At 41.0% G+C, this 26571-nt stretch overlaps 1 protein-coding gene across 1 annotated transcript; it reads left to right on the forward strand.

The window, feature by feature from the left end:
• Positions 1–26382, forward strand: LOC144894919 (uncharacterized). Its single transcript, XM_078788624.1, has 6 exons — positions 1–161; positions 4849–4963; positions 14376–14504; positions 14946–15012; positions 21190–21312; positions 25563–26382. The coding sequence occupies exons 1-6, from the start codon at positions 1–3 to the stop codon at positions 25598–25600; spliced, it is 633 nt and encodes a 210-aa protein (XP_078644750.1). The 3' UTR covers positions 25601–26382.
• The last annotated feature ends 189 nt before the right edge of the window (positions 26383–26571 follow it).

Raw genomic sequence — 26571 nt, forward strand, 5'->3', positions numbered from 1 at the left:
ATGGTTGGAAGACTGAGTCCCAGTTTTGTTATTTCCCGACAAGAAGAGCATAGAAGGACATGGAGGAGTGACTTGGACCACCTGGTCTTGCCTCACTGTCAGCCCAGCCTGCAGTCATTTGCAGCGGGATGGCTCAGTATCACTGACAAGGGGATCCAGAGGTGAGCGACTCTGTGTGACGTTGCCACAGCAGTAGGGGTGTCGAGAGACAGGAGATCTCCATCCACCGCTTATCCTCACTAAGGTCGCTGAGATATGCTGGAGTCTATCCCAGCGAGAGGCAGGGTACAGCCTGGACTAGTCACCAGCCAAACTCCACACAGAGACGCCCAAACTGAGATTTGAACCCAGATCTCCTGACTGTGGGGCAGAGTGGTTGGCCTCCCAGCTAGGAGACCAGGGTTCAATTCCACACTCGGCCAGCTCTGTGTGGAGTTTGCATGTTCTCCCCGTGCATGCGTTCCCAAAAACATGCTAGGTTAATTGGCGACTCCAAATTGTCCATAGGTATGAATGTGAGTGTGAATGGTTGTTTGTCTATATGTGCCCTGTGATTGGCTGGCCACCAGTCCAGGGTGTACCTGGGATAGGCTCCAGCACCCCCGCGACAGTGTGAAAGGCAGAATTGGAACCACACTTTAAGCGCTTTACGTACACTGTAAACCTTGCAATCCAACCTACCTTGGTGTTCCCAGTCTCACTTGTCACTAGGTGGGTGTTTTTTTTTTAAATTAGAGTTCATTGGAGTTCACAGTCCAGACCGACTGGAGTAGACGCAACAACTTCTTCGTTTCTCAGTTTCAGTTTTGTTTCGGTTCAAAGCATTACACTTTGCAAAGTCAGAAAATGTCAAATTGTACTGAGTTAAATTAAAAAAAATGGTTAGTCCAGTCCTATATTTTGTCATTGTAGTTTACAAATCAGGGATTTAAACATCAGGGTTTCAAGGACCTGATCTCCAGTTTTATCGAGTTTTATCTCTGTGTGAAACCATCATGTCACAATGCACATCTTTTTCCACTCTGGAGTTGACAACACTGTAGGCTTGTGTTCCTGCTAAATAAATATATGATTTTATTGGGTCATGATGGATGTGTTGTGTAAAAATGACTTAATGGCTGCACCCACTTGTATAATACTTCTCTTTAATAAAAATAAATAGTAATACCGCCTTGGTTTTTGTTATTAATTTGTTCCAGAAGGTCAGACCAAGACGGAAACATAAACCAAAAATTATTGAGAATAATTATAATTTTACATTTTACATTTACATTTTTTTCATTCATTTTCTACCGCTTTTTCCTCACGAGGGTTGCTGGAGCCGATCCCAGCTGTCCCAGGTACACCCTGGACTGGTGGCCAGCCAATCACAGGGCACATATAGACAAACAACCATTCACACTCACATTCATACCTATGGACAATTTGGAGTCGCTAATTAACCTAGCATGTTTTTGTATATATTTTGTATAGTGAGATGTGGTGTTAGGTTTGTGATCCAATTCTGGGAGTATTGGCCAATCAACATCTGTATTACTATAATTTCCAGACTATAGAGCACACCATACGTAAGCCACACCCACTCAATTTATAGAGAAAAAATGATTTGTAAACATAAAGGTGTGTTCAAGTGCGGAACAGTTCGTTTTGACTTGACAGTGCTCAACAGTGAGTGTCATGTGACTTGTTCAACAGCAGCCTACCACAAATGTCATTCATTGTCAATGTCCTCCTCCGCCTGGGAACTTAAAGCACTCAAGTCATCTTGACAAGCAACACGAGTAAACGGCCTCATAATTCCTTTATCACACACTTTATCAGCCTCCTTCTCTCTCTGTCTTTTGTTATCGCTCCTCGTTTAGACATTTTGCTTGAGCTGTCCTCTTCGTTCAGTCTCGCCTTTTCCAAACCCGTTGGTGATGTTGATGTTGATAGTCGTCACCACTTGCTCTTTTTCTTGTTTCCAAGCAAAGTAGCAATTTAGCTCTTTATTATATCTCCAATCTTGTTGTACATCTTGTATAATGACAATAAAGGCCATTCCATTCCATATTCAGGCAACTCTTTCCAAACCTTTCGGTGATAGTGGACGGTTGGCGGTCCGAGTCGTCCCAACAGAAGCTGTAGTCATTTTACACTTCATCAAACTTATTTAAGATGTGTCAGATTTCAAAATGTGATATTAGCTTCCACTCTTACACATCACTACTTGCAGAAAGCCAACTCTAAATATCATGGGAAATTTAGTTTTTAGCCATAAATTAGCCGCATTGCTGTACAATGTGCAGGGTTCAAAGCATGAGGAAAAAAGTAGCGTTCTAAACTGGAAATTAATGGAATACCACAAAGGGACCAAAACGTATAAAGCAGGAGTCTCAAACTCAATTTACTTGGGGGCCACTGGAGCTCGGGTCTGGGCGAGACTGGGCCGCATCAGGTTTTCCAAAAAAAAAAAAAAATGCATTTATTGAAAACAGAAAAATGAATAAACTTTGCTTTGGTTTCGATTTTCTACAAGAAAAGCTCTGATAAAACATTCCACTGTTCTCAAATATCTTAATTTTTATTTTTCTACACAAAATAAGATGAAAAATAAATAAACAAATCAAGAATAAAGAAAATCAATCAATCAGTAATAAATAAATATAATAATAATAATAAAAACTTAAGAAAGCACATATAGTTGGTGGGTAGACAAATGATTTTTTTCAGATTAAAATGAACAAAGCATTATTAGAGCCCTGTAGACATGACAAAACACGACTATAGTCACATTTATACTCTTTTTATTTACAACATATTGCGCAACTGCAGGGTCTTGAGACACATGCTAACTCGCAAACTAGAGAGCTAGCGACCTAAACGGTAGCCTTCAAGTTATTTCCTTTAAACTTAAATAGCCAAAAACGTACCACTTCCACACAGATAGGGAGGATAACTATTAACAGTTATTTAACCTTTAACATGAACATGAATCAAACGTAATAATTTTTTCTGGGTACATGATACCATACAGCATCCATATCAAACTTGCGCGGGCCGCACTAACATTAAACTTTCATATCAAGACTAGTGTCCTGCGGGCCACATTTGGCCCGCGGGCCGCGTGTTTGAGACCCCTGGTATAAAGAGATGTTTATACTGTCGGGGGAGCCCTGGAGCCAATAAAAGCTGTTATGGGCATTGAATCGATGAAAACTGGACTGTTTGGGTTGTCTTAAAAGACGTTTGGCCTCTCATCAGTTCATGCTCAAGGAGTAAGTAGGACAGCTTAAGTCTGGCTAGATAGGACAGCTCCAGTCTGAGGGGCTGCTGCAGAAGTCAAAGTGTATCCAAATCATGAACTGATGAAGACTTTTCAAAGAAATGGTACGGTGGCAACAGATACAATGCGAGAATACAAAGACCTGAATGAGTGAGCACATTCACTGGTCTGTTATAGATACGACTTGAACAGGTTGTCTCTAAGGGATGAGCGCTGAGGCAAAACAAGCCCAAACTCCAACCTGCATTAAAAAAAAAAACTTCAATTTTTATGCAAATAATACAGATAGAACACATTGTCCCATGTGGTTTCCCATCAAAGCACAGTCATTCCAAAACCTGCAGTAATGCAACAGGCATCCGCTACGAAAGACGTTTTGGCTCGGATTCGCCACGAGAAAAAGGCCCCTTTTTCGAAATCCTGGGGTCAAAGCGAGGGATTCTAATTGAAATGGACTGAGCGATCTGGCGAAAAAGGGAGAAGTGCCGTGTTATTAACTGATCTGTAGATAGACTTGTTGCCGTTTTAAATTGAGAAAGGAAAGGGGCAGACTGGATGCAAGATAATCCATCATTCCCTCACCCCCTTGGGACAAACCACTGAATCCCCAGCTTCATCAACAGGCTAAAATGCGGCTGGAAGACCTGATTTCACCCACAGTGAGCCAGATAGCAGGTGGAAAATGGACCTTGAGGCAGGTCAGGACACTTTTATCCTCTAATCGCTAAAGCCTCAGTGAATTAAGAAACTGCCAAAGACTAATGTAAGGTGTTTACTTGGGACTAAAGGTGTACCTCAGTTTTAAGCGTAGTACACAAGTTTTTAAAGTGGGCCTATTATGCTCATTTTTCAGTGCTTTGTATTGGGTTGGGGCGGCACGGCGGTCGAGTGGTTAGTGCGCAGACCTCACAGCTAGGAGACCAGGGTTCAATTCCACCCTGGGCCATCTCTGTGTGGAGTTTGCATGTTCTCCCTGTGCATGCGTGGGTTTTTTTCGAGTACTCCGGTTTCCTCCCACATTCCAAAAACATGCTAGGTTAATTGGCGACTCCAAATTGTCCATAGGTATGAATGTGAGTGTGAATGGTTGTTTGTCTATATGTGCCCTCTCACCTGAAAACAGCTGGGATAGGCTCCAGCACCCCCACGACCCTCGTGAGGAAAAAGCGGTAGAAAATGAATGAATGAATGAATGTATTGGGTTGTGGACTCCTATAGAGCAGCTACACACAACAACCTGCACAGAGAGCTTTCTAGATCTTCCAGATGCTGCACCTCTTTCTGTAGTGTTTCCATGGACTTCCTCTTTCCGAACCCAAACGGTCTATTTTATTTACTCCACCCATGGTCCCAACTGCTCCCGGGGACTTCCGGATATGTAGGTCCACGTTTACTGAGTGCAGATAATCTGCAGCCCATATAAGAAAGTCCAGATCGCAGTGATGTCGGTAGAACTCTGTAAAACTGAACTTGCAAAATCATCCAAAACGTACTTAACGTATAACCGTTAAGTCAGAAAAGTAAGGGGGGGCGGGGCACAATAGGGTCCCTTTAAGTATACTGCCTCCTACGGCCCCCCACAGGGGCCCATCCATGGACTCCACAGGGCCCACCGTTCTGGGGGACCTACAGAGGAGTCCCGCCGCCTTCAGCCCGCTCACCATCCTGGCCCTGCCACCCCGGTCGACCTCCAGAGAGGTCTGGCCAGCAACCCACCTCCGTTCCCCCCCCACCTCCCATCCTTCTTTGTCTTTGGACCCTTTTGGACATCTGGGATCCGTTCTTGAGGGGGGGTACTGTCACGATGCGGGAGTTAGCCCCTGCGACTGTTCAGTTATTTTTCCTTTAATGCTCTTATTTTGGTATCCACTTCCTTTCTTGCCTTGTTTCTGTTTTCCTGCTTTTCATTTCTCAGACACGTGCTTCTAATTCTCACCCGTTTATTTAGTTCAGTTGTGTCCTCTTTCCGTTGTTGGATCTTTGTCATTGCTTTGTCGTTTTTCTGTTCATGCATGTTTGTTGTTCCGCTACATTGCATCATCATTAAAACAAGTTTTACCTGCATTTGGGTCCTCAACTCCTGGGGTCCTGGGGTCATCCTGGGGTCGCACCGCAACGCTTACGAGCCCTACATGTGACACCAAACTTCTTTCAGGGCTCACTTCTAAATGTGCAAACCTCCATATCTGAAACTTTGGCATCATTTAACACGAGAATGAAACATTCTAAGTACATTTATGATATAATTGAGTAGTTTGAACAGGACAGTAAGTAATGTATGTTCCCTAATGTATGTTGTGACAGATGATTAATATTGTGTTGTATGTGTGTGTTAATACACCCGTTTGTTACGAGGCGCAATGCCCACTTGACACTAAAGTTTTCACCTTGAAGCCCAACGAAACAACATAATTCACAGTGTAATCATGCTGTTGTCGATATGATATTGAAACATATCCAGGCCCACATCGCGGCGCCAAATTAATCACTTAGGAGGTCAATATGGCGGTCCCCCCTCCCTATTCTATTTTCCATGCATACGGCTACATAAATCACACTCAAGCTCATTAAATGCCCAGCAAGCTCAAGATAATTACCCTGGCTTGCCTGGCTCAAAGCCCCCTCAAATCTTCATGAGTGTTTGCGGGCCCAGCAGGGCTTCGCCTTGCAGGGAGTAGCAGGAGGAAGATAGAGGGAGATACAGATAAGAGGTGAAGGAAGGATACATTGGATTTGCTTCTGTTTATTTGGGGAGTTTTCTTTTCAGCACTCTGCAACTCACGATTATTGGCCCACGGAATTCTTTTAGGACCTAAAAAAAAAAATAGTACATTGCATTGATGTCCTATATATCCGAGGTTCCCAAAGTGGGGTACGCCACTTGTCACAGGGTTGGCCATTCCTCACAAAATGAAGCTTTATTTTTGCTATGTTTGTACTTTGGTTACTGCTTTATCCAGCTATTCATTTTCAATGCGCTGGAGCCTACCCCAGCTGACTTTGGGCGAGAGGCAGGGTACACCCTGGACCGGGGTGGGCAAATATTTTCACTCGTGGGTCGCATTGAGTTAACAAAATAGTCTGGGGGTCCACAACATATATTTAACACACACTATTTTATGCTTATAATTATTTGTCTGGCGGCACGGTGGACGAGTGGTTAGCGCGCAGACCTCACGGCTAGGAGACCAGGGTTCAATTCCACCCTCGGCCATCTCTGTGTGGAGTTTGCATGTTCTCCCCGTGCATGCGTGGGTTTTCTCCGGGTACTCCGGTTTCCTCCCACATTCCAAAAACATGCTAGGTTAATTAGCCACTCCAAATTGTCCATAGGTATGAATGTGAGTGTGAATGGTTGTTTGTCTATATGTGCCCTGTGATTGGCTGGCCACCAGTCCAGGGTGTACCCCGCCTCTCGCCCGAAGACAGCTGGGATAGGCTCCAGCACCCCCGTGACCCTCGTGAGGGTAAGTGGTAGAAAATGAATGAATGAATGAAACGTGCACCAAACATGATCTCCTCTATTGTGCAGTTGCATCATCACCCACATTCCAAAAAATTTGTCACGGCTGTCTATTGGTTAGCGCGCAGACCTCACGGCTAGGAGACCAGGGTTCAATTCCACCCTCATCCGTCTCTGTGTGGAGTTTGCATGTTCTCCCCGTGCATGCGTGGGTTTTCTCCGGATACTCCGGTTTCCTCCCACATTTTAATAAAATAAGTTTATTTAATAAAATAAATTCATAATTGCCGACTCCAAATTATCCATAGGTATGAATGTGAGTGTGAATGGTTGTTTGTCTACGTATATGTGCCCTGTGATTGGCCGGCAACCAGTCCAAGGTGTACCTGGTACCATTCATTCATTTTCTACCGCTTATTCCTCACGAGGGTTGGCGGTGCTGGAGCCTATCCCAGCTGTCTTGGGGCGAGAGGCGGGGTACATCCCAGACTTACAATAAAATGAATCAACCAATGAATTACCTTAATATTTTTAAGTTGTGCAGTTTGCAAAAAAGGTCATACAAGGAATGGAATGACTTTTATTGTCATTATACGAGATTGGAGAGCTTCTCCTTTCAGTGCAATAGTCAAGTTAAAAAAGTATACAAAAAGTAAAGTAAAAAAAGAGAAGATATATACAAGATATCCAAGATATACACATAATATTGCACAGAAGCAGATATGTATTGCAGACATATTGCAGATATATTAATTTTAGTGCAGTGATGAATGGGTCAGATGTGAGTAAAAGTCACATATGAGTGTATTGAGTTGTTAAATAAATAAATATGTTTTCGAGGTAGTAACAGAGGCAGTGATGGAAATATTGCACATTTGCATTACACAAATGACATGTGATTGGTGCATTTTTTTTGTGTGGTGCTTTACTGGTCACAATCAAACCTTAAAAATAAAAAAATAAATAATCCATACTGCTTACCCAATTTTAGGAATACTATTGATTTTGAATAGCATCCCACTCAAGCTGAGCATAGCTAGGTCATAGATCAAATTGTCTTGTAGATGTTTGAAGTGAACTGCACCACATCCTACTCAGAGCACAACTTTGGCCCCGGCAACTCATCCCGATCAATAAGGATGGATTTGACTTTGATCCGTGGAAGTCGTTTGACGAGAAGATGACCTTTTGACCACAGTTAACTTTGGCCGTATTGCAGCCTTTGAGATCAGAAGCATTTCTTCCTTTGGAAGACTGTTTTTAAATGATGCTTTAATCCAGAGGATGTCTGATGGGATACGTTGTCATTGTCACTAAGCGGTTTGTGATGCACTGTCAAGCAGTGTCTCTAATTAGGACTCAACTGATTGATTGCCTCAATATGGCAGAAAGTTGGCGGATGGACACCGATGTTAACAATTATTTTTAATATGGTGTTTTTTTTTTTTTTAGAAATAATGATAGGGCCCATCATAACTATGAGAGAACAGTAAAAAGGAACTATAAAAAGTGTTACTTTTTGCACTATAGTCTCCCTCTGTTATATTGGCAATAATAAGAACTGTGGTACTGAGGGGGCTAGTGAAAGTAAATGCCTCAATTCATATACACTTTGCATGATTATGTTATTTCCCAGACGTTTACTGCCCTTTTGCATATCATATTTTAGATTGATTTTATGTTCAAATTGTACTTGGGCTGCTTGTTCCGCACCATCTCTGATAATAAAGGTATTTCAAAAATAGTGAAATGTTCTCTCATCATTTAAACCATCAAAAGTGGGTGCTTCATCTTTTCTTTGGAATAGTTTAAAAATGTCATTGGCTGAATATTTTTATTCGGTTTCTGTCCAAATAATTCAAATCCATTTGGTTCTATCTATAATATTGTGACCTTTTTTCTGCCATGACATTGAAAGTAACATGTATGCTTTTGGAATGTGGGAGGAAATGGAAGTACACAGAGATGTCCATGTTGTGGATTAGAGATGCTACAACCAATCTAATATCCGCTTCTTCTTTATATTAGATATATTATATATTATATTATATTATATATTGTGTGATATCTAATAATAAATGCTTCAAATTTCACACCTTTACTCTATAAGGTTTTTACAAAATATATCAATTAATAAATCATTCTTGTTTTGTCCTTCACTATGGCTATTATTAGTAAAAACAAACACGTTTAAGCAAAATGTACACATTTTTGGGCAAAATTAACTTATTCAGTCCTAACCATTTTTCAAAAGCCGTCCCTCTCGGTACCGAACATTTTGGATGATTTTGACTGATCTTTCATCAGAATTTTTTTTAACCTTTTTCCGTTCAGCAATCAGCAGTAGAACATTGGTAACTTTCTGGAAAATATCAGTTCTCAACAAAAAAGGGAGAAAAATAGCTTTTTGTGAAAAGATACATTTCAAGCAGAACTTTTACTTTGACACAAATATATATACGTAAGTATATATATTTATATGTGTGTGTTTAGCCAACATATATAAACAACTATGCCAGAACTTAAACAACACTAAAAACTGTTGTTTGACATTAAAATAACTATTTAGAAATGTAACATCATAAACTATTTACAATTTTCACATTTGGAATCGAACTGTGTGTGTGTGCGGGCATGCGTGCCTTTTCATAATCTGGGAAAGTTGCATGCGTAGTTCTTGGAAAATGCACTTCTGCGACTTTGTGGGCGTTTTTCTGACTTAAAATTGCACCAAATATGCTCTCTTCTATTGTGGAGTTGGGTCATCACCTCTTTTTGCCTGTAGCACAAAGAAACGTATAAATATGTCTTATGAGAAATCGAAATTAATGAGTTAAGTATTTTCAAGGCAAAGAAATGACTACATGAACTAAAATTGAAAGATAAAGCATTCACACTGAAAAACACATAGTGGTGTACACTGGGTCACGAGTCACTAGGTGTCAGGAATGTTGCATTATTTTAAACTGATGAGACAATAGCCAAGCAGGAAGTATCGGGAGTCAAAAACAAAATCTCTCCTCTGGACATGTCCCAACCATCTCAGTCTGGCCGATAATCTGACTTTATCTCCAAGGCCTCTAACATGTAATGTCCCTCTGATGTACCTGTTCTTGATCCTATCCATCATGGTCACTCCCAATGAGAACCTCAGCATCCTCATCTCTGCTACCTCCAGTTCTGCTTCCTGTTTTTTCCTCAGTGGTACTGTCTCTAGACCAGGGGTGGGCAAACTACGGCCCGGGGGCCACATCCGGCCCGCCAAGTGTTTGAATACGGCCCGTCCAATCTTTCCGAAGTATTTCATTTAAACTCAACATACAACCTGGCATCATGGCCTGAGCCAACCTTTTGATGGTTTTATCAATTTCATTTTTTGACATGGTCTGTTGTTTACAAAGTGCTCCTGAAAAAAGGGACACAAGCACATAATAATAATAATAATAATAATAATTATTATTATTATTATTATTATTAGATTATTAGATTATTATAATTATCATTAGAACTATTATGAGTATTATAATTATTATATTAATGCTAATTATTATATAATTATATATAATATTATTGTTATATTTGCATATTTTACATAATAATAATATAATAATTATTATTTTAATTTTATTGTAATTATTATAATATTTTGTTATTTTTAAAATATTTAAATATAAATATAAAATAATAAATAATAAATATTAGCAGATTGCATGACAATTTTACAGATACAATAATACCAGGTGGACTGTTACGTGTAAAATATATAGTCCCCCCCCCCCCCCCCGCCCGTAAATTTTGTCATATCAATGCGGCCCGTGAGTCAAAAAGTTTGCCCACCCCTGCTCTAGACCAAACAACATGAGGCTGCAGACTGAAAATGGCCCTTGGGCCGCATTTTGGTCACCCTTGTGATAGTGCTTTTTTCTTCTTCTCTGTACATTGAAAGCATTTTAAATATGCAGTGAAGGATGTCAATCATACGTTAAAAAGCATAGTGACAGTTGCCGTGTGTGTGTGCGTGTGTGTGTGTGTTTGTGTGTGTGTTTGTGTGTGTGCACATGGCTCTAACCTGACAGCCTCCTCCCGTAGAAAACTGAGATGTCACTCACAAACTGTGAAGTTGTGTGTTTGTTTTTTATTATCTCCGGGCGACTTTTTGGATAGAACATTGTTTCACAAAATACTGACTGCAAAAGCTTTCCAGCAAATCCATAATCCTGTTTTCATTACTGCGCAAATCTTGATTTGTGTTCTACAGCTTTTAATCTGAAAATACTTCCGCAGCCTAAATCCTATTTGCTTTGCCTTGCAGCTGGATGCCAAATAGAGGAGGTGGAAGGGGGGGGGGGGGGGGTGAGTCGGGGATTGGCAGGTGTGCGTGGATAACAAGCATTCATCTCTTATGGACAGGTTTGCCAGTTTTTTTTTTTTTTTGTAACTTTTTGCATATTTCACAAGCAAAATTAATTTTCTCGACAGTTTGTGTCTTGTGGTTTTAGGCGCCTGCGGGTGCACGAGCAGCAGTAAAGCCTGCGACATCATCATCATCATCATTGCAGGCAGCATCTGGATCCTTTCCAGTAATCACAAATCTAATATAAAAAGCACAAAAAAATGGTTGTTTACAGTTTGCCAGAGATTACACCCCAATATAAACTGGAACTGCCTTCGGGAATCATTTGAATTGGACTTTCCTGCTTGCAATCAGTCAATCGTGACCTTCTATGCTCTCTCTGGATGGCTTTCCTTTTTCCTCTCGTGGCACAGTTTGACCACAGAGAAACACACAAATCAGATTGACTGTGCGGTCCAGTGCAGTAGATGCATCTACTCAACTCCTCTAGCATCCATTTTTACATTTAGGTATGTTTTGTTTATCTGCAGTATTGATGTGGACCCACAAAGTCAACAACAACAAAATCAATAATGGGCTTAAGACTGAGAATGGAGCTTCGAATGTGTGCAGTTCATCATTGCAGGCAGAAATGCTAAGGCTGGAGTTATGTTGTAGATGTAGTATGATTTGAGATACGTCGGTGTGTCATATACGAACAATTGGATTGGAATGGCAGCAACTTCTTCAGTGCCGTTGTAGAAAGTTACTTTTAACTTTCATCCAAAATGGCAGAACAACGAACATTCCCCTCCGCAGGGATTTGAAACCATATTTTAAGTAGCTGCTGTCATTATCAAGTGTGTGTGTTTTTTTTTTCTTGTTGCTGTCTAACGTGGTTTAATGTATATGACAGGAACCGTGTGGTTTTACTATCAAGCGCTGAAAATCCAGTCTTGCATAAGTATTTGGATGGGAATGGCGGTAATGTCTTCAACGCCATTGTGGAAAGCTCGAGATATTTCCTTTTAACTTTAATCCAAAATGACAGGGCAACACGCTTCTCCCCCGCACACATCACAAAAGGGATTGCGCGATATACTGTAGCATGCCTGGAAGCGACCAAGCCAATTTTAAGTAGCTGCTGTCATAATTGAATTTTGCTTTTCTTGTCTCCCTATGCTCATTGGAAATTGTTTGTGGATCAATGTATCCATTTTTTAACTGTCTAGTGTGGTTTAATGTGTGCAAAAGGCGCAGTTTGTTTTACCATCCAGTACCAGAAATCCAGTTCCTATTAACTTTAATACAAAATGACGGAAGTTCTACCTACACAAAGTGTATTAGCAATCAGTAGCTGCTTTCATTGCATTGGTTGATTTTTTTTTTTGGTTTGGTTCCCCATCATCCTCATTGCCCTGGCAAGTTCTTCCAGCCGCCCCGGTGGGAAAGCAACACAGTTTGTCTCTTCACAGATACACTGGCTAATGTTGACCCCCCAGGTGACATGCCATACTATGACAGCAGCTACATAAAATATGGTTTTGTCGCTTCCAGTCATGCTACTGTGCCAAATCTATTGTGTTCTGTGTGAAAAGTTTCTTGTTCTGTCATTTTATATGAAAGTTAAATTACATTACCCAGAACTTTCCACAATGGCACTGAAGACATTGCTACTCCGGTTCAGTTACTTGGACTGGATTTTTGGTGCTACCTACCACAAAAACAATGGTTGGTAAAAACATGTAGCACCTGTCACTCAATCTGACTGGAATAACATGCCTGAAAGCAACCAAAACCGCAATTGTTGCTTTTTTTGTCTCCCCATTATTCTCATTGAGCTGACCATTGTTTTTTTTATTGTGGGAGTTTTATTATGTTCTATTATGCTCATTTTTATTCAACCTTTTGTATTGAGTTGCGGACTCATATATAGCAGCTACAGACCATAACCCGCGCAAAAACATTCTAGATCAGGGGTCTCAAACACGCGGATGTGGCCCGCAGGACACTAGTTTGAGGCCCCCGCCTTGATATGAAAGTTTAATGTTAGTGTATGGATGTTGTATGGTATCATGTACCCAGAAAAAATTATTACGTTTGATTCATGTTCATGTTAAAGGTTAAATAACTGTTAATAGTTATCCTCCCTATCCGTGTGGAAGTGGTAAGTTTTTGGCTATTTAAGTTTAAAGGAAATAACTTGAAGGCTACCGTTTAGGTCGCTAGCTCTCTAGTTTGCGAGTTAGCATGTGTCTCAAGACCCTGCAGTTGCGCAATATGTTGTAAATAAAAAGAGTATAAATGTGACTATAGTCGTGTTTTGTCATGTCTACAGGGCTCTAATAATGCTTTGTTCATTTTAATCTGAAAAAAATCATTTGTCTACCCACCAACTATATGTGCTTTCTTAAGTTTTTATTATTATTATTATATTTATTTATTACTGATTGATTGATTTTCTTTGTTTATTGTGTAAAAAATAAAAAGTAAGATATTTGAGAACAGTGGAATGTTTTAACAGAGCTTTTCTTGTAGAAAATTGGAACAAAGGGAAAGTTTTCTACATTTTTTTGTTTTTAATAAATGCGTTTTTTTGTTTTTTTTTTTGGAAAACCTGATGCGGCCCAGTCTCACCCAGACCCAAGCTCCAGTGGCCCCTGAGTAAATTGAGTTTGAGACCCCTGTTCTAGATCTTCCAGAATATGCACCTACTCCAGCTGTATTTCCTTGGATTTGTGCTTCTTGCCAAAGCGGCCTGTTTTAATTGATTTAACACAAGAATACAACATTCTAACTACATTTATAGGTCAGAAAGTGGAAAAAAACACAATAGGTCCCCTTTAAGAGAGTAGTTGCAGTTGTACCGGAATTGTATAAGTGTAGCTAATGTCGTCTGTGAGTGTGGGTTGTAGCCAGTGTTCATGAACTAGCCTAAAGTTCAGTTCACACAGTATAAATATGAATCTTTCACATTCATACACCATTTCAATATGGATCTAGTTCAAAGTTAATTTTTTTGAGAGAGAATGACAAACCGACCTTGTTTTTAAAAGAAAACCGTGACATCCATCACCACCTAAAACTGTTCAGTGTTAACAATTGTGTATTTTCCAAGTGGAATTGTAGAAAAATATTGAATATACTTTTTAGCCTATGCAAGTTTATTTCTTAACACCCTGCAAAGAAAAGCCACATAAATTATAGTCTTTTTTCATGTAATTAAAACAATTTGTGAACACGGAACTACTAATACGGAAGTCTTCATGAGGGCTTAGGAGTGTGACCAATCACAGAGGAGTGGGCGTACTTAGAGGCGGGCCGGGGGTGGAGTAAATGAAATAAACAAACCGTTTGGACCGGAAGCAGGAAGTCAATTGACATACAGCAGAAAGAGGTGCAGAATCTGGAAGATTTCGAAAGCTTTCCGTGCCGTTTATCGGGTGAGTCCACAACTCAGTACAAAGCGCCAAGTTACAGTTACGCTAGTGTGCGCAAGGCTTTGTGGGTAATGTAGTGTGAAGGGTAGTCGACTGCTTCATGTGTCGCGGCACCAGCAAGTAAAATGTAGACAGTAATAATAACCGGACGTAAACAGTGGCGCTGATGCTCACATTTCACCACTCTTTTTTTTTTTTTTTTTTACAAATACATTGCTTTCATCTCAACATTCTTCAAAAAATGAATGTGTTCCGTGAACGCGTTCTTTTGAAGTCGTTCACGCAAAACAGTGGTTGTTACATATTGTTCATACTAATCATATGGCACTACAGTATATGTATTGTAATGACCTTCTGTACACTTACTGTGTGTCTAAAAGAACACTTTTGTGCTTTCTTAATGGCTGTAATAAGAGCAATTACCCCTTTCTTTATTCTTTTCAGCTGCAGCTGCATGATGGGCTGCCATACAAGGTCAAGTGTTTTCCTGTCATCTTGCAGAAAGAACCAGGTTTGACATCCAGTCATTTTTCTGCTTTTATCCCCTCTTAATGGCTTCCTTGGGGTCAAGTGCACCACAATTAGTGGGAAACTTGTAAGTGGTTGGCTAACTTTTTACAAGACCCTCCATTCAAATCTGTTAAATACAGCAGCAGCACTGCACTGGCTCAAGAGCTTCCTAAATTGATTGCGCAAGATCAGTCACTTTGCAGGATTACTTGTCACTTTCAATTTCCCCGTAATGGATATGTGACACCAGCGCTCGCTTGTCAACGCTAAATCGGTTTGTTGTGACTGACGAGCCGTATTGATCAACCGCGGCGACGCCACTCAGGCCCCTCTCCCGGCTCCTGCGGGACGGCCTTCCAACTGACGGGAGCAATGTTAATGGCGATACTTCATTTCCTTATGCGCCCACACGCATACTCTGCTGAGTTTGCAGAAGGCCGTCCTGCCCTTTCTCGTCAGTGGAGGTGCCTCCTGGTCTCATCAGTATTGGCACCGGAGGCGCTAAAAAGATCCTTATTTATTTCTACGGCGCCTTTAAACATATACCGTGGATGCGCCTTTTGAAGTTGAGGTCAACGCTGGGGTTTTTGATGGCGGCGCATTAAACAAGCAAGTCAAAAAACTACTGACTAATAACTGAAAATGGGAGTAAAAACCTTTGAAAAATAAATTCTTTAATAAATAAGTCAATTCCTAAATAAGTCAATTTACTTGAGAAAATTAAGTAGTATTGATTTCTATTTATTTACGATAGCGCCTTGAGATGCAGCATCTCATTTTTGAGTAAGGCAAGTACGTATTTCCTGGCACTTCACTTAAAATACTAAATAAACTAAGTCTCAGTTAATAATTCACAAAAAAACCCCAATTACTTTCCTCGTTTGAATGCATATGAAATGCTTCACCAATTTTCGTCTATTCGTTCTTCTACTTTCTTTCCTCTACGTTCCACTTCATTTTCTTCCCGCTAATTCCTTCCACATTTGTCAACCAATTAGTAATTTTATATTTCCTGTGACTTTTTTCCCTTGAAAATGAATGGGCAATTTATTTGGAGAACCCTACTGGTAGAAGATCATGTTTCATTTCACATTACTGTAGACTTGTCTCGTCTAATTTATCATGGTTAATTGGTTCCAGACATGACTGCAAAGTGAATTTCTCCAAAGTGTGATTTTATTTTGGAGTTACCGTTTTTATCATTATTAGAGCCCTGTAGACATGAAATAACAACCCTATAGTCACCTTTACATTCCTATTATTCAGGCTACAGGCTAACGGAATTCTGCAAAGACATAAGAGACGTCCGCCGCTTTTGGGGGCAATTTTGCAAATCATGCTAGGTTAATTGGCGACTCCAAATTGTCCGTAGGTATAATTGTGAGTGTGAATGGTTGTTTGTCTATATGTGCCCTGTGATTGGCTGGCCACCATTCCAGGGTGTACGCCACCTCTCGCCCGAAGACAGCTGGGATAGGCTCCAGCATACCCATGACCCTCATGAGGATGACATGTATATTAACCAGGCTACAGCGACATTGTTTTTATTACTAACATTGTTGCAGTGATCGAACTACACTGGAGGTATTTCATGTTACTCAAGACTGGGAAATATGGACCAAAACTTGAATTATTGATACACGATATAAAGTATATCCAGATATTTTTTTGCACAAAGTGAGTTTAGACAAACTCAAATCCAAATATGCGTGTCAAGTTCATTCATTCATTCATTCATTCATTTTCCAACGCTTTTTCCTCACGAGAGTCGCGGTGGTGCTGGAGCCTATCCCACCTGTCTCCGGCCGAGAGGTGGGGTACACGCTAGCCAATCACAGGGCACATATAGACAAACAACCATTCACACTCACATTCATACCTATGGACAATTTGGAGTGGCTAATTAACCTAGCATGTTTTTGGAATGTGGGAGGAAACCGGAGTACCCGGAGAAAAGCCACGAATGCACGGGGAGAACATGCAAACTCCACACAGAGATGGCCGAGGGTGGAATTGACACTAGTCTCCTAGCTTTTAGTGCTAACCACTAGACCACCGTGCAGCCCGTGTGTCAAGTTGTGTTATTAAAATAAATACTTAACATGGAGAACATGGACGTTGTGCACCCGTTGTTCGGTGGGTTACAGTGAAGAAAGGATGTTGTGGTAATTATACTTTCTCTGAACGGAGTATTTGTATATAAGTGATTGTATAAGCCATTCCTCTTTATGTCCTTTATGATGCTTTTTTATTTTTATTCCTGTTTTGATCCCAGTCCATGCCCAGTCGGCAAGATGCCATTTTTATTCACAAGCGGTGTGCCTCATTATGAGGCTGTGATTTCACCCAGCAAATCAGCAAAGCAAAATTATCATGAATAATATTTTAATTCCTTATAATGAACCATTATGGTCCTATAATGACATGTCATTATAATTAAATATAATGGCAGTCATAAAAACACAGAATAAACCACAAGAGACCTCCCACAGTTGATATTTTGAATTTAGAGTATTTTTAATGTGAACGGCTATGTACTGGTTGTTAAGTCAAGGCTATGCAGAAACAATGACAGTTGCAGAAATCACATACATTCATGTGAATAATGGGAATTGTTGAGTTATTCTCTTGACTTTTCTTTGCTTGTTGCGGTAGTTAATTCATGGCTTGCAGGCCAAAGTCAACAGGCAGTAACCTTGAATTATTGATGCACTGATGCATCTTTTGTGTGATTACAAATCAACTTTGCCGCAGTCATCGAGTGAAAACAATGAGTTTTTTTTTTTTTAACATCCTCATATGATCATCCGAGACTGAAACAGGCCCTATCAAGAACAAGGTCAGCGACTCCTTTTTCAGAGTAGAGTTTTTAATAAGATTGCTACCTCCCGCTAGCCTTATTAATCATTCAATAAAATGTTCGGCGATAATGGACCACATTCAATAGCTGAAAAAACCCTGTCGCTGTATAATAAGTGTGATGAATACATTAGCGATTCTCAATGGGACAGGCGTGATTAGTACGTATATCAGCATCTGCCAAGGCAGCAGCTGAATGATTAGCTTATTGATGAGGGAGCGGCGGCCATTGTAGAAGACGGAGTGGACCGCATTTGTCGCTAATAAAAGCCAGCAAGGACGTAAGGGCAATATGAAAAAGAAATTAGGAGCAAAAAGAGCCAATTTGTGAGGTGATCAAATTGAAATGACAATACGTATACAGCCCAGGTGAATTGTATTAACATTGGGAAGATGGAAAACGAATGTATGGAAAAGAATAAAAAATCAGGTTTTCAAGGAAGGGGATGAAAGGTCATTTAAGGAGACTGTTTGTCCTGGCTGGCATCAAGTGTGGGCACTGGGGAAATTAACTGATAGTGCAGGGTTGCATCCGAAGCACAGTGGAAAAGCATTACAAATTAAACGTCTCATCTGCTCGTGTGGACCGTTTTATCACACAGACTTACACACAACATGCATTTCATTTCACTCGCAAGTCACACTTTATTATAGGAACCATACAAAACCGCTTAGAAATATCATTCAAGTAACTTCGCTGGACAAATCATTTCTCTCCCCTTGACTCCCCTGGGGAGGCATGACAGAAAATAATTGAGAACCAATGTGCTCCTTTATTTAGACGTTAGAAATAGCTCCGAGTGGGACGCAGTGCAGTTCTATACCACTGCAGCCAATCCACTCCTGATCAACTTTTGACAAGAATTGACATTTTGTAATGTTGGATCGTAAGGAGGTTTGATGTAGACCTTCAAAATGCTAAAACTGAATTAAGCAATTTATTGCAAACAAGTATTAAAGTGAACTATGGTAGGAAGTTCGTCAGCTGATCAAAAGTTTAAGACCACAGCCTTTACAAGCCAAAATCTTGGTAAAAATTATCTCATGATCTCTTGATAGCAAAGGCAAAAAAGTTTTCGCTCTTTGAAGGCGGAGAGATTGTTGCGCTGCATAGGCAAGGCCTCAAACAGCGCACAATTGCTGCTTAGAGTGGACAGACGCAGTAAGACAGTTTAAACTTCTGGAGACATCCTGAGGGCTATGGAACAAAAAAGTCAAATGGTCGACCCAAAAAAGTCAACGGCCCCGAGCCGCAGGATCCCATCTGCTGTCCGTGAAGACAGGGGACAATCCTTGGCCCAAATGAAGGTTGTTACTGATGCCGAGTACAGTACAATAACGATACGACGGCAGCTGACAGAGCACCGAGAGCGCTAAACGTGGGACATCAAGAATAAAGTTTTATTCTCTGATGACAAAAAATGTAACCTTAACAGTCCTGATGGCTTCCAATGTTACTGGCATGACAATATATTTTCAATGGAGTGGGACCCATCATGATTTGGGGTGCTTTTTTCCCCTCAATGGAACAATTTAGCTTCAGGTTGTGCAGGGGCGTCAAACAGCAACTGGCTATGTAGAGATGAATGAATGGAAAGTGAATTGATACGCCCATAGAATTGTCTATTTTTGTTACACATCCTGCTCAACCCATCTCCAAACACTCCTGATAGCTTCACATCGATATGGTCAAATTTTGGATCAACATTTGTTAAATTTGTTACATTTGGTAACATTTATTAAATTCAGCGACTGAACCCTGCCCTCTTCAATTGCTTTTGTTCACTGGCGATACAATCCAGGTTTTATCACTAAATATGCCTCACACACTTATTAAAGTGTGGTGCGTTCAAGGACCACCCTATAAAGTGTGAAATCTCAACCCTGACAAAAGCATTTTATCAGTATTATCACATTTTAGCAAAGAAAATTGATTTTCAAACCCTACTATTATAGGGTCGTGGGTATGCTGGAGCCTATCCCAGCTGTCTTCGTGCAAGAGGCGGGGTACACCCTGGACTGGTGGCCAGCCAATCACAGGTCACATATAGACAAACAACCATTCACACTACATTCATACCTATAAAATGGAAATGTTAGCATGCTAAAACCTAGCATCATAGTACTCAAATATTTAAGTGTCTACCCATGAAAATCACAGAAAATACGAGTTATGCTAACGTTGACATGTAAGCAATGCTAACGTGCTAAAATTAGCATGCTAACACCTAGCACCCGGAAGGCTAAATGTCCCAAACAAGTACCTTTTTTGTGCAGATTTTTATGCAGATCACTCCCAAAATGTTTTCAGTTCTTCATTCATTTTCTACCGCTTATCCTTACGAGGGTTGTGGGGGTGCTGGAGCCTATCCCAACTGTCCATTCACACTCACATTCCTACCTATGGACAATTTGGAGTGGCCAATTAACCTAGCATGTTTTTGGAATGTGGGAGGAAACCGGAGTACCCGGAGAAAACCCACGCATGCACGGGGAGAACATGCAAACTCCACACAGAGATGGCCGAGGGTGGAATTGAACTCAGGTCTCCTAGCTGTGTGCCCTGCGCACTAACCACTCTTTCGCCGCGCAGCCATCCCATAATATTTTATTCAGTCATTCATTTCATTCATTCATTTTCTACCGCTTATCCTCACGAGGGTCACGGGGGTGCTGGAGCCTATCCCAGCTATCTTCGGGCGAGAGGTGGGGCACATCCCGGCCTGGTCGCCAGCCTATAATATTATATATTATACCATAATATATTACTAATTATAGTCTTTTTAGTCCACGGGGGGCAAACTGCGGCCACATTCAGCCCACCAATGACCCTCAAAGCCCTGTGAAAATATAATGTATTATTATTCTGAATAATGTTAAAATGCCCAAAGCTCGCGGTACATAATCTGTAAGGATTCTTCCTCTTACACGACTCAATCCTGTCATAAAACAAAAGGAACAACGAAGCAAACAAGCGTCAATCAAGCCGATCCCCTTCAGCCCACGGTGCTCGTCATGCACAGCCCCACAGCTGTGTTCTTACTGCAGCTTTGCTTGTGCATTAAAGATGACGCTCTAATCCTCACGGACTATGAACCAAAAGAGGTAAAAGTCAGCGACGTAAGTGCAAGCAACTGTGATTTATCCTCCCCGGGATCACTCCGTGCTCTCAAAGTCACTGTGTTCCACTCTCAACAAGTCACTACCGCCACAGGGGTGGAATATGACAAAGTCAATATATTTTCCTGCCGCAGGGGGGGGGGGGTACTGTGAATTAAAATTTGGAGGCTCATTTTTTGACTCTTCTTTTACTGTGCAGCTCGGTTAACATCTCCAAGGAGAGGCGCTGTGGGAGTTGAAGAAGCCGACAACTATGCAAATCAGGACGCCTTCCTCATTACCCCAAGCGTGGCGATTACAGGAATGGCTTCTCGTTTAGTAGGTTGGTACGATCCGGCTGCATTTATTGCGTATTCCATAATAACAGCAAAGAGGCACCACGCTCTCCACACAATCACAGTTTGCCTTAAACGCTGCCGGCAGTTCAAATGAAGCCATGTGGAGAATTGTTAAGGAGCCGTCGGCAGTCCGACACGTTCCGCGTGTTCCCCACCACCCCCTTTCTCCGCTCTTCTGTATGTCAGCTCCAAATGGCAGCCGATTGATTATTTCAGACAGGATGGAATTTCACTCTCTAATTCACTGCGCCCTCTGCATTTTCCCTCCAACGGCTGTCAATTAGACCGCAGCTAAGTGAGGTCAGCCGCAATCATGGCAGTCCGTTGCTTAGCTGAGCGTCGGAGTGGTGTTCGGACAAAGGACTAATCAAGCAAGAATACCCTTTTTTACCCCTCCAAAAAAATGGATGGAAGTGTTTCTGTGTGTCTGTAGCTTTAATGCTAATGAGCTGTGTATTTCACACCTCCGAGCAGCGCTATTGTGCACTTTATCCACTTGAGTCCTCCCTCATCACTTTGAGCTTCAACTTTCATAGCTTCAGATGTAAGCATATTTATGGAAATTAGATGTGTTTTGGGGCTAAATTAGGCATTTTCAGGCATACAAATAAAAACAAATTCAAATAGTCATTCAGACTCACCCATACGTGTATAACATAGCATCATGTCATCGATCATGTTGCAGTATTCTACATAGTATTATTACTAGAGCTGTAATGTAAGTCACCCACTTTTACGGTATTTAAGATAAGATATGCCTTTATTCGGCGGTCGAGTGGCCTCACAGCCAGGAGACCAGGGTTCAATTCCATCCTCGGCCATCTCTGTGTGGAGTTTGCATGTTCTCCCCGTGCATGCGTGGGTTTTCTCCGGGTACTCTGGTTTCTTTTTTTTTTTTTATAAATGGGTTTTATATGATCAAATTATGAAAAATTCTATTTATTTATTAATTCATTTTTTTAAATTGTATTTATTTATTTTTATTCCAAAAACATGCTCGGCTAATTGGCCACTCCAAATTGTCCACAGGTATGAATGTGAGTGTGAATGGTTGTTTGTCTATATGAGGAAAAGCGGTAGAAAATGAATGAATGAATTATTTAATGCCTTTATTCGACCCTCAGTGGGGAAATTTGCATTACACAGCAGCAAAAGAGGACAGAAGCAGTTAAACAGTAAATAATAAACAATATAAACAACCTAAAGGTATTAATAAATTAACAATTTTACCCAGGATTATGTACAAATACAGTTTATAAGATAATATGAAATATGAAATAAAATATATGACCAGTATATACACTATGCGATCTTGCTAGTGAATTGAATATGAAAAATATGCGGTATTATGAATATTTAATTAATAGAAAGAGAGAATTATATATATTTGCAATAGGGATCGACCGATATGTTTTTTGTGGGCTCGATGAATTTTTTTCCCATCACCCTTAGCCGACGGCCGATTTTGCCCGATATTTGTGGCCGATGTATCGGTCGATCCTTTATTTGCAGGTATTAACAGCCCCAAATGAACTCATCAGGTTCTAACTTTGTGGCGCAGTGCAAGGTAGCGCAGGGTGGCGCAGCGTGGCGCACCCCACACAGTGGTAATTTCATTCAGCGCACCACTGTACGCATCCAATTTGGCTGCACCGAGATGGGCTGTGTTAAACCCTCTCATGCCTTCTCTCCTCCCTCTTTGCCACTTGTGCTGGTTGGAGGGACGGAGCTGTGTTGCTCAAAAAAAATTCCAAGTGCGCTGGCCATACCCCGTTGGTGGAGGGCAGGTGTGCCTGATCCATGAAAATGGAGCCCAATATGTCAGTCAAGCTAAAACATACCACACAAGTCTAAAAATCTATTTGTCTAACACCAGTCTCTTTAACAGTAACACAGCATTTAATCCACACTCTTTCCACTTTTCTGACCTATAAATGTAGTTAGAATGTTGTATTCTTGCGTTAAATGATGCCAAAGTTTCTGATAATGAGGTTTGTGTATTTGGAAGTTAGCCCTGATAGAAGTTCGGGATGGCTCAAAATGCTCGGTTTCAAAAGGCGTGGTTAAACTGCCCCTTTGTGACATCATAGAGGGTCGGATTTCCTTATATGGTTCAAAGTTAGGAAGCACTTTGGCCGTGTGATGAGTCACAGTGGAATAGGCATGCCCAGAGGCGGGCTCTGGGTGGAATAAATGAAAGCACAAATCAAAGGAAATACACCTGGAATAGGTGCAGATTCTGGAAAATCAAAAAGGTTTTTAGTGCGAGTTATTGTGTGCAGCTGCTCTATCTCACTCTATGTCCACTCAGTGGAATAGGCATGCTCGGAGGCGGGCTGTGGGTGGAATAAAGTAAAACAAACCATTTGGGCAGGAGGCACAAATCAAAGGAAATACAGCTGGAATAGGTACAGATTCTGGAAAATCTAACGTTTTTTTGTGGGGGTTATTGTTTGTCGCTGCTCTATAGGAGACCACAACTATACATAGAATACAAAATGTGGAAAAATAAGCATAATAGGTTCCCTTTAAAGTGTTACGGGTTGCGTTCAAAGACATAATTTAGGTAAAGACGTAATTGAAGATAAATGTACTTGTTTTCAGCGTATTTTCCAGCATACTGAAATGCAGCAAATCAAGAGCAATCCCCTGTCAGTGGTGAGTAATGTTGGGTTTAAACGCTTCATAGAGCACCTCGAGCCTCACTACATTATGCCTATTGTGGATGAAATAATACACCAGGGAGTCCATTCTCTCGTTTGCACTCAAGTGTTTTTTGTATGCGTTTGGGTTAAGAACGCTTTCCTGGTATTTTACCATCCAGAATCTGACACTCCCCCCTGAAACACGTGTGCAAGTTCTGAATGAAGTCAAGCAGGTTGAATAAATGTCTTTGAAATCCATGAAAAAGATAAAACCTACTTTATATTTTATTAAATTCAGGATAATGTAACAGGTTTAATTGATATGTACTTTGCTGCGTTGACCGTTTTGCAGCCTTCGAAGCATGCAAGTGCTTAAAGGAAAACTACACTTTTTGGGTCAATTTTGCCCATCATCCACAGTCCTTATGTGAGACATGAAAACACACGTTTGTGTGCATTCTAAAGATATAAAAACAGATAAAAAGAGACTCATTACTATTCATAGCTGCGTCTTTTTAACTGTTTTTATATTTTTATAACACCCAGAAAAGACAAAGACAAGTCTGAAAGAAGGAGTCTAATCTTTCTTTTGGTAGGGTGCATGTTTATATGGTCATATATACGTATGCTATATTCTGTGTGCCTGGAAAGATCGGTCCAAATCGTCTAAAATGGCTGGTAATGAAGGGGTTGTCTTTTGAAAAATGGCTGCACTTTACATGCACGTCATTAACAAAACTTAGCATTAGCTTCCACACACAGATCAATGACCAGCTTCATGTTGTCACCTTTCTACTGCACTGTACTACCTGCTCTGTTCCCGTTCACATGAGACGTTTGAGCTCATTATGTAAATCTCAGGGTCTGTCGCTAATGTAGTCGAGCTGTTTTTCATTTTTATTCATGTACCCCCAACGGCAGTCTGGGTACCCCTAGGGGTAAGCTTACCCCAATTTGGAGCCCAGCGGTTAGAACATCGTTAAAAAGCGATCCTGTCGATGTAGGTCCATCACACAAGTTCAACAAGCACACCGATGCCCCGAACTGTACTAGACATCATGGGTCCAGTATCCTCCATGAGCCAGTAAGTGTCACGTTCCGGCTTAGGAGCTTTACGGTTCAACCCCAGAGAGGAGGACCCAGTTGCAGGTAAAAATGTCTTTATTGGTGCTATGCAGCAGAACAATGCACTAGCATGACCAACTCGATGACAAATGACAGTGACCCTGAACTAAATAGACAACACTAATGGAGAACAACTGAAAAAGCAACTGAAAACGGAACAGAGCAACAGAGGAAGTAAATACAAAATAAGGGTATGAAGTAGGAACAGAGGCAAAGAAGGAACTAAACGAGCTGTTACGGCGGGGTGAAGCCCGATCGTGACAGTAAGTAGCCTGCTAACGAATAAACAGGTAAAAGCAAAAGTGGTATTCATCAAGCTGAAGATTATTTCCATCATATTGCGGAATGACAAAGTGCAGCTTCCACTTTGTAATAAGAAAAACATTTTGTTCAGTTCACCGCATGCTAACATCACCTTCAGTCTCCATGAACCTTGTCATCGTCCTTCCCTCCTTCCCTTGCAGGAGGTCTTCTTCCACCCTGGGCCGTCACACAGCCTTGAGGAACGTCCAGCTGTGTCAAATCTGCCGCCTGTTGGTATGAGCTGCACCCAGTGTTTACACAGGGGTGACCTGTTGGTTGGGATGGACTTTGCCCTTTTCACAGCGGATGACAGCAGGCAATGCGTCAGTCTCCACATTCCACCACGGAGGACGAGGATCTTCCTCCAGATGTCTGACTCCAATTTCTAAGCAGTATTTTTATTCACTGACATTTCCACAAAGTCTTCTTTGGAGTCTTTGGTGGTCTGAGTCATGCTCGCTGAAACGTTGAATGCGTATAACTTTGCTTTATCTCTGCTGAGAGGAAAGCTTGCTGCTTTTGTCTTTGAATGCACCATGCTGTCAACAGGAACTAATGAGAAAACCCATATTAGCCAACTAGAGTTCCGCAGACCAAAACGGGATTTCGGAAGGCTTTTTGTACAGTGGAAGCGCTCACGCTGAACACGACCCTATCAGGGATGCTGCCCAACCTGTTTTTGTGCATTTTTATGTTACTGTCAAAGAACACTATTAACTTGAAACACTTAAAAAAACATTTAAAAGAATTCTAGTGTAAAATAAGTCAGTACATTTTGATTAGCATCTCCTGCATAAACCAACTGCGTTCGTGGTTTCTCTCCACGAACGCCAGCATGTACATATGAAAAACAGTGATTATTGCAAGCAATAAAAAGATATCTGAATACAACACAATTAAATACATGTATTTGTACGCTTGTGTCTTCGTTGGAATAGGTGTGTATGCTATGTCAGTTGGTTCTTCTGTTGCAGGCATGTGTCTGGCCAGCTATGTGGGGCAGGTTGAGCATGACCTGTGAACCAGGAAATGCGGGAATCGGTGTGTGTGCTGTGCTCTGGTGGTGGAAGTGTGAAAAATAAGTTGACTGGAAGCAGCCGTTCGCCATGTTCTTTTTTGATATTGAAATCCTTAAGCAAAGATTGATTTAAGCTACTTTTGTATCGATAT

This window comes from Doryrhamphus excisus, linkage group LG23 (genome assembly GCF_037039965.1).
Source record: "Doryrhamphus excisus strain RoL-2023G ecotype Guam linkage group LG23, RoL_Dexc_Guam_v1.1, whole genome shotgun sequence".
Classification (NCBI taxonomy): Eukaryota; Metazoa; Chordata; class Actinopteri; order Syngnathiformes; family Syngnathidae; genus Doryrhamphus; species Doryrhamphus excisus.